Source organism: Physeter macrocephalus, chromosome 14 (assembly GCF_002837175.3).
Source record: "Physeter macrocephalus isolate SW-GA chromosome 14, ASM283717v5, whole genome shotgun sequence".
Classification (NCBI taxonomy): domain Eukaryota; kingdom Metazoa; phylum Chordata; class Mammalia; order Artiodactyla; family Physeteridae; genus Physeter; species Physeter macrocephalus.
In genome coordinates this window covers 119,881,648-119,891,343 of record NC_041227.1, presented here as the reverse complement: position 1 = coordinate 119,891,343, position 9,696 = coordinate 119,881,648, and the positions used below count along the sequence as shown (strand labels likewise).

The window sequence follows — 9,696 nt, the reverse complement described above, 5'->3', positions numbered from 1 at the left end:
AAAAAAAGGGTTCTGATGAACCTAGGGGCAGGACAGGAATAAAGATGCAGATGTAGAGAATGAACTTGAGGACACGGGGAGGGGGAAGGGTGAGCTGGGACTAAGTGAGAGAGTGGCATGGACATATATACACTACCAAATGTAAAACAGATAGCTAGTGGGAAGCAGCCACATAGCACAGGGAGATCAACTCGGTGCTTTGTGACCACCTAGAGTGGTGGGATGCGGGGGTGGGAGGGAGACTCAAGAGGGAGGGGATATGGGGATAAATGTATATGTATAGCTGATTCACTTTGTCATAAAGCAGAAATTAACACACCATTGTAAAGCAATTGTACTCCAATAAAGATGTTAAAAAAAAAAAAAGAATCTGCCTTCCAATGCAGGGGACGCGGGTTTGATCCCTGGTCCGGGAACTAAGATCCCACAAGGCCACGTGCCACAACGAAAGATCCCACGTGCCACACCTAAGACCCGACGCAGCCAAAAAATATAAATAAATATTCCAAAAAAAATAAAGTTGATTACACAAGAGATAATTTGACGTTAAAATGGTATTCAGTAGAAAAATCTAAAACACAAACTCTTTTAAGAGTGGTTGTCTGGGGCTTCCCTGGTGGCGCAGTGGTTGCGCGTCCGCCTGCCGATGCAGGGGAACCGGGTGCGCGCCCCGGTTTGGGAGGATCCCACATGCCGCGGAGCGGCTGGGCCCGTGAGCCATGGCCGCTGAGCCTGCGCGTCCGGAGCCTGTGCTCCGCAACGGGGGAGGCCACAACAGTGTGAGGCCCGCGTACCACAAAAAAAAAAAAAAAAAAAAAAAAAAAAAGAGTGGTTGTCTGAGGAACACAAAGGAAAGAATTTTACTCTTCTCCATCACTTCAATTTTTTGTGGGCCATGTACATGTATTATTTTTACAATTTAGAAAATTATATGCTTATAATTTTAAAAATTAATTTCCTATGTTGAAATATATAAAATTATGTAACAATACGATTTAAACATTTAAAGGCTCAAACTCATAATATGCTGCCACCTATTTTTATTTATCAATATCTATCTATAGATCTTTCATTGTTAGCACATATATATCTATCTCACTTCTTTGATCAACTGTAGAGCATTCCACTGTATATATGTATTACATTTTATTTCACTAGTCCTTATATGAAAGATGCTCTCATTAATTCATACGACATATAATTACACTGAGTGTCTAGGAGAGCAGATCCAGTTCCAGCACTGGAGATACAGAAGTGAACAACGCAAAGTCCCTGACCTGATGGAGCTTACATCCCAGTGGAGGGGAGGTAGTGTGGGAGTGGGGAGTGAGACAAAGAAGTAAATTATAGCAGGTCAGTTGGTGATAAGACCAAGAAGAAAAAACAGGGCACAGGAGCAACACAATGTGTGGGGTGGGCAGGAAGTGGTGCTATTTTATACAGTGCAGCCTCTCTGATAGGCTGTAAATTTAAGCAGAGACTAGAGAGAACTGAGGGAGCAAGGCATGCTGATATCTAGAGGAAGAATGTTAAGGCAAAAGCAACAGCAAGCGCAAAGGCCCAGAGGTGAGATCATGTCGGGTAGTATTTGAGGCAGAAACGTAGGCAGTGTGGATGGAACTTGGTGAGGAAGGGAGATAGTAGTAACAGATGTCAAAGTGGTGGGAAAGAGGCCATACAAAGCGTTATGTGCCATTTTAAACACTTGTGAGCAGGGGAGTGGCATGACTGGACTTATGTTTCAATGGGATCACTCTGATCTGTTGAGAACAAAGGCAGAAGGAAAGAGTCCAGTTAGGAGGCTGCCACCATAATCTCAGTGGGAGATTAGATTTGAGTGGTAGTTATTAAGGGGGGTGGAAGTGGCAGGATTCTGAACATATTTTGAAGGTAAAATCAGTAAGAGTTGCTGATAGATTTGGAATTGGGGTGTAAAATAAAGAGATAAGACTAGAATGACTCCAAGATTTTTAAACAATTAGAAGAAGAGAGTTGACAATTACTGAGATGTGGAAGAAATGGGGGTCTGGAGTGGGGGAACAAGATGAAGAATTCAGTTTCAGTCATGTTAAATCTGATATGCCTATTAGACATAAAGAGGCAACTGACTACATAGGTCCGGAATTCAGGGCACGGCTCTGGGCAGGAGATATAAATTTGGAAGTCCTCTGCATATAGGTGATAACTGAAACAAAGAAACTAAATGAGATTCTCATTACAGAATGAAGGTAGACAAGAGGTCTGAAGACTGAGCCCTGGGGCACTCCAGTGTTTGGAGATCTGGGAAATGAGGAAGAACCAAAAGAGTAGAAGCCAAGAGAAGACCATGTGCTTGGAGAAGAAGGGACTGTGGCTAATGAATTATATTGAATAAGTTCTGAAAACTGATTGCTGGATTTAGCAACATGGAGGTTATGGATATCCTTGTTCTAAGTTCCTCTAAAACAATGTGGAGGGGGCTTCCCTGGTGGCACAGTGGTTGAGAGTCCGCCTGCCGATGCAGGGGACACGGGTTTGTGCCCCCGTCCGGGAAGATCCCACGTGCGGCGGAGCAGCTGGGCCCGTGAGCCATGGCCTCTGAGCCTGCGCGTCCGGAGCCTGTGCTCCGCAACGGGAGAGGCCACAACAGTGAGAGGCCCACGTACCGCAAAAAAAAAAAACAAAAAACAAAAAAAACAATGTGGAGGGACACTGCTTCCAGATTTTTGCAATTTATAAACAATACAATAAACAGCTTTGTGAAGTTTTATGGGAATGGAATTTCTGGACCCAAGGATATGTAAACTTAACACTGAGATACATTACCAACTTGTCCAAATGACTCTACCAATTTATAGTCAGTATAAAACTGCATGTGTATCTAAACTATTACCTGCACTAGGAATTATCAAATTTATTAATCCTTGCCAACTTGATAATTCAAAAGTTATTTTATTTTGTATTTCTCTAGGGCTGAAGTTAAGCATTTTTTCTTGTTATTAGTCATTTGTCTTTTCTTCCTCCTGTAAGACTGCCTGTTCATAGTCTTTGCCTTTTTTTTTTAAAGTAAACTGCTTGTCTCTATCTATTAATTAACATTTGTTATATATTAATGTTAACTCTTTTGCTTTTTTCCTTTTTTATATCACTAAGCTTACATCCCGGCAAGAAATGCAGAGAAGCAGAGAGAAACAGAACTGGACTTCCCTGGTGGCGCAGTGGTTAAGAATCTGCCTGCCAATGCAGGGGACACGGGTTCGAGCCCTGGTCCAAGAAGATCCTACATGCTGCAGAGCAACTAAGCCCATGCGTCACAACTACTGAGCCTGCGCTTTAGAGCCCGCGAGCCACAACTACTGAGCCCGCGTGCTACAACTACTAAAGCCTGCGCACCTAGAGCCGGTGCTCCGCAACAAGAGAAGCCACCACAGTGAGAAGCCCACGCACCACAACAAAGAGTAGCCCCTGCTCTCCGCAACTAGAGAAAGCCCGCATGCAGCAAGAAAGACCCAATGCAGCCAAAAATAAATAAATATATTTATTTTTTTAAAAAAAAAAAAAAGAGAGAGAGAAACAGAACTATACCAAAGCTTCTAGGCCTTTCGTTTTTATACTGTTTCCATGTTCTTTCTTCAGACATGATTGTTTTCTTACTCCTCTGTCATCTCTCTTCCACATGAGAGCAATCTGGCTGTAGCATGTGCAACTCCTCTGACAGCCTGAGTACTAGGTGACAGGACTGAGCAGGTGGTTGTCCTTCACGTGTACCCGCCCCCAGCCTGCATGCCCCTACCTCTGACGGAAGGCTCGCATCAGGGGAACGAGTTCTTGCTAATCAAAATCCTGTGTATTTGACTATGTGCCTGTCACACAATGAAATATATACATACATAGAGAGACAAACATTCTCTAAAACAACACTACTGCATTCTCATACAAACTATTCCATACTACTGTCAGGCCCACTCAAAATATTATACTGGTCAATTCTCCCATTTTACGTTTTGTCTCCTTTGCCACTGAAGCACAAAATTATACTGTCTTCACACAAGAAGTTTCTCCATTCTTTTGATGTTAAACAACAACAAAAAAAATTTGTACATTTTAAAAAAGCTGTATTACCTCTTTTTTGAGGGAAAGCAGTAATAACTACAAGAAAGTATTCCAAAGCAGAGAGATGGTGGGCCATTGTGGTGGCAGTGGAGACGGTAAGAGATGGTCAGATTCTGGATTTAAGTATATTTTCTGATAGATTAGATGTAGAATGTGAGGAAAAACAGGCATTAAGGATAAAGCCATGTGTATTAGTCCTCTATTGCTCTGCAACAAATTACCCCCAAACTTACAGAACTGTGAGGTAATAAATGGGTGCTGTTTTAAGCTGAGGAAGGAAGGAAGGGAGGGAGGGAGGAATCTATCCAAATAATACACAACGATCCCTATCTAACTATGTTATTATTTTTATCTCCTTTCCTTAAGACACCCACCATTCCATGGCCTTTCTTAATACAACGCATGTGGGTTAATCCCAGAGATTAGAAATTTATTTGCTCAGAATCCACAGAGCAAATAAAGAGGAAACAGATTATTACTGGACAAAATGAACCACTAAGAGGGAAAGAAATTTTGATCAATGGTGACGCAGCTCTGAATGATGCCCCTAAAAATGGAAGAATAGGGCAATGGGTCTTTCTCTTGCTTTATACCATCCTTGGCAACAAACAGGCACTTGGTAGGGCAAAGAAACCAAGAAAAGCAACAACTTTTAAGCCAAACTGCATTATAATTCGGCAAATAAAAAATGGGGGTCAAACATTTATAATAATCAAATTCTTGTTCTTCAAGGAAGAAGAAAGAAGCAAGCTGAAAGGAGCAGACAGGTAGCCAAATCTTGGAAAAAGTAACTGTGCTAACACTCTGAAGAAGTGAGAGAAGGCAAGCATGTAGTAGGTTGCCCAAGTACCACACAGGGGGAAATGACTGATAAGCCTGCCTGTCCCCACACTAAGATTTTATTAACTTGAAAATTACTTTAAATAAGTGATGGCTGGAGTTTGGATATTTTATTTTTAATTCTAATGGAATCTGATTCCATTATTACAATTATTTTCTTTTCTTCCTTGTCAACCTAAGATTGTGTTTTCCTTCCCATGGTACACTCAGACTTTGACAGAGCAGTCTCTCTCAGCCCCTTGAACCAAGCGGGACTGAGTACAAACACATATCTTTAGAAGTAACAGAGTTAGAAATCATCATCTGTCTACCAAAATAATTACTCAAACTTCACCTCGGAGCGCCAGGAAAACAAGGATCTGCATAAACTTAGCCTTAGTACTCACTGAAACAAAAGTGAAGCAGAGGCCAGCTCCCCTCTGTGCCAGCTGCTCTGTGTCGAGCCGAGGTTTTGCCAGCATCACTGACATCAGGGTTGGCAGAGCAGACTGCTCCTCTGATACCTCCTTTGCAGCACTGCCATCTAAACCATAGAGGGGCTGTTCTACTCGCCGCTGGAAAACATTAAAGAAAACACACAAATTACATGAGAAAGAAAATCTGATACTGCCAAAACATGCAACAGATTAAAACACGGTTATCAGATATAAGAAGGATTTTTTTAAAAAAACACCTCTGCAAACAAATATGGAAAGCATAATAACATTACCACTGGATTATGACCTACCTAAAAACCTGAGTTAGTATCTTACTCAAATTCCATAAAATTACATTTTAATGGTTCTATATTTACTAACTCTGAATTTGCAGGTTACTTTGTAGAGTTCAACAAACAACTTCATAATACCCTCAATTCTACAAAGGAAATGCTATTTCTCTCCTCTAGACTAATAAAGATTAAGGCATTTGTCCCCTACTCTACAGGTAGAACTTATTTCACTCTATTCTATTCTCACCCTACTACACCTATATGAAAAAATATAAAATAAATACAAACAAAAGAACAATATACCACAATTATGTACGGTTTATTCCAGGAACGTAAGGATAGCTCGTTATTCTCTCTACTGATGTAATTCATTACACTAATGTGGCGGGTGGGAGTGGGCAGAGAATCAAAATTCTTTCCTTTAGACGCCAAACAAGATTTGCACATTGTTGGGCAATGCTTAAAAAAAAAAAACACACAAAAACTGGGAGTATCCATGTTTAACACAACAAAGAGTATTTTTTCAGAAATAAACATAAATATAATTAATGGTGCTATACTCAAGGCACTTTCATTAAAATTGGGAATTAGATAGGGGTTAATACATTAATATCATAATCATTCACCATTATCACAGAATTTTTAGCCAAAGTGATAAGGAAAACAATATGAGGTATAAATATTGGAAAATATTAAACATTAAAAAGTGTCACTTTCGGATGATATAACTATTCACAAAGGAAACCAAACAAATCAACTGAAAAACAACAAATAAGGGTTCAGTAAGATGGCCAAATATAAAATAAATACAGAAAAATCAATAACTTCCCCACATATCACAACTGATTATAATCTGAACAAGTAGTAATAGAAGAAAAAGCAGATTCAAAATATCTGTAAAATACTTAAAAGGAAACTTAAGAAATATGCAGATTACACATTAAAAAAAACACCACAGCTTCACTCACAAATATAAAAGATGACCTAAATCAAATGGCAATACCATGCTCCTGAGTTAAAATTTTACACATGTCAAATTTTTCTAAAAGCCAATGCTTAGGGCTTTTTGTGTATTTTTGCTTCTGTTTTTGTAAGAGAAGGTGTTGTGGTAGTATAGAGATCATCTAGCTTCTCTCTTGCTCTTTTGGGGGATTGTTTTGTGGATGTTCACGAGTTAATTTTGAGGTCCACTTGGAAAAATAATCAAAATTAGCCACATAATTTTTGATAAAGGTTATCAGGGAACCTGACCAGCTATTAAAACTTACTGCAAAGCAACATTAACCAAAGGAGCATAACACTGGTACAGGAACAGACAGATTGATCAGTGGCACAGAAAATTCAGAAACGGACCCATATAAAATGGATGTATAATTTGTGATTATAGTGCATTTCTAATTAGTGGGAATTTATTTCAAAGATGATAGGATATGTGTGTAGTTATTAGAAAAAAGAAAAAGTAGACTGCTTCCTTATAGCATACATAAAAATTATAAGAAAATATAAGCAAATGCTTTTATGACTTTCTAGTGGTGAAGGACTTTTTAAACATGACAGTAAAAATAGAAACCATATAGAAACATCTAAGATTAAGACAAAACCAGTAAGTCATGAAGGAAAAACATTGATAAATTTGACTACTTCAAATTTTTTGACTTCTGAATGGTAAAAGTCAACATAAAGTTAAAAAATAAATTACAAACAGGCAAAAAATATTTACAATATAAATGACAATGAGTTAACAATCTTAATAAATAACGTGCTCCTACCCATCAGTAAGACAATACACTAATAAATAAATAGGCAAAGGAACTGAATAAGCATTAAAAGAGAAATCCAAAAGGCCATTAATCATATGAAAAGATGTTTAATATCACTGATGAAGAAATGCAAGTTAAAACAAGGTATTTTCTCACTGGCAAAGATTATAATGATAAAATTCAGTATTAGAAGGGTAGGCAGAAACTGGGGCTCTCAAACTGCTGATAGCCTGCTAGCAATTATGTGGTGACATTTATTTTATTTTAAACTGACACATAGTTGATTTACAATGTTGTGTTAGTTTCAGGTGTACAGCAAAATGATTCAGTTATATATATATAACTGAATATATATATTCTTTCTCAGATTCCCTTTTAGGTTATTACGAAATATTGAGTACAGTTCCCTGTCCTATACAGTAGGTGTCCTTGTTGGTTATCTATTTTATATACAGTAGTGTGTTGTATGTTAATCCCAAACCCCTAATTTATCCACCCACCCTTTCCCCTTTTGTAACCATAAGTTTGTTTTCTATGTCTGTGGGTCTATTTCTGTTTTGTAAATAAGTTCATTTGTAACATTTTTTTTTTTAGATTCCACATATAAGCAATATCATATGATATTTGTCTTTCTCTGTCTGGCCTACTTCACTTACTATGATAATCTCTAGGTCCATCCATGTTGCTGCAAATGGCAGTATTTCATTCTTTTTATGGGTGAGTAATATTCCTGTGTGTGTGTGTGTGTGTGTGTGTGTGTGTGTGTGTGTGTGTGTATACACACAGACCACATCTTCTTTATCATTCATGTGATGACATTTTAAAGTGAGCATATTCTTTGATTTGGGAGCTATACTTTGGAAATTTATCCAAAGGAAAAACATGCATAAGTACAGATGTATATACAAGGACATTCATTACAGCATTACTTACAGAATACAAAATGTTTAAGGCTATTGATTAAATAAATACAATGAAAATGAGGAAATCTACTACATGAACATACATGTATATGCCCACTAAACTCTTTAATAATAGTTCTTGTGGAAAGGACTTTATATTTTACCACTTCTCAACTGTTGGACTTTCATAATCAGCATGTATCCCTTTATCAGGGAAAACTATTTAACACTTTCATTTTAGAAAATAAAAGTAAAGTAGACTAATCAAAATGATCCTGACAAAAAACTTATTTTTAAAAAAATCTATGAGTAGAATCTATCGCCTTAAAAATAACACTCCTGCCCTAACCAATAAAACAGTTTAAATTCAGGCTCCAGAATACCTGTAATACTCATTCACAATATTCTCACTACTTGGGAGACTATATCATTGAAGCTGCAATATTAAAACAAACCATTCTGTTATACATTCAATAAATATTTGCCAAGGGCTGAAAGATCTTTAAATATCTCTGGAAATATAGCAGGCTGGGATGTTTGTACCAACCTCCCCTTAGAAAACAACTGTAAAGACAGGACAAAATATTTTAAAAAGATATTAAAAGCAATGAAAAGTTGCTAAAATAGTAGGGGTCTGTCATGGCAAAACCTAAGGGAAACAAAGTCACATTTGCCCTAAGAGTACCTGCAGATCTTGAATTTCCATTTCTAGGGCACCATGTTGCCAACTGGATAGTCATAGGCCAAAGCCCACCCAGAGTAGGGGGTTCATTATGAAACCCTTCCCACTTTAAACTACACTTCCAAAGGGTTACAGCCTCAGGGAAAATGTAAGCCAGAAGAAATATTTCCCCTGCCCTCAGGGAGCTGCAATGAAGTTGCCTTGGCCGTGCAGGGGGTGGAGGCTCCCCTGAGAAATGTTAACATAATCGGGAATCAATAATGCCTGGGTGGTTGAAAGAAAGAAACAAAATAAGCAAACCAAACAGACAAAATGCAAGCCATGAATTCAGTAGTTTGTAGAGATGGGTAGAATCTCTAGGCACTTGAAAGAAGCAAATAAAAATTCTCCCTGGAGGAACATATCTTATTCTTGATCTCAAAGAAATTTCACAAATAATTTTTCAAGAACAATGAGCAGCACAAAGACAAAAAACCAAAAGCATAAAAGAAATAAAGCCCTGAGCAACAACTAGGAAAAAGAAGAGACAGCAGAAAGAAACAGATTCAAAAAAACTTCAAATACAAGAATTAACAGACAGGTTATAAAACAACTATGTCTACTAGATTAAAAAAAAAATATGGGGCTTCCCTGGTGGCGCAGTGGTTGCGCGTCCGCCTGCCGATGCAGGGGAACCAGGTTCGCGCCCTGGCCTGGGAGGATCCCACATGC

At 38.3% G+C, this 9,696-nt stretch overlaps 1 protein-coding gene across 4 annotated transcripts in view; it reads right to left on the bottom strand.

Moving 5' to 3' along the window:
- TLK2 (tousled like kinase 2) overlaps positions 1-9,696 on the bottom strand; it is a 108,572-nt gene that overhangs the window by 52,854 nt on the left and 46,022 nt on the right. For all 4 annotated transcript variants that reach the window (XM_028498446.2, XM_024130106.3, XM_024130110.3 and 1 more), the window contains one exon: positions 5,319-5,486. In XM_028498446.2, coding sequence (XP_028354247.1) covers positions 5,319-5,486 — 168 coding nt within the window. The remainder of the gene's footprint in view (positions 1-5,318; positions 5,487-9,696) is intronic.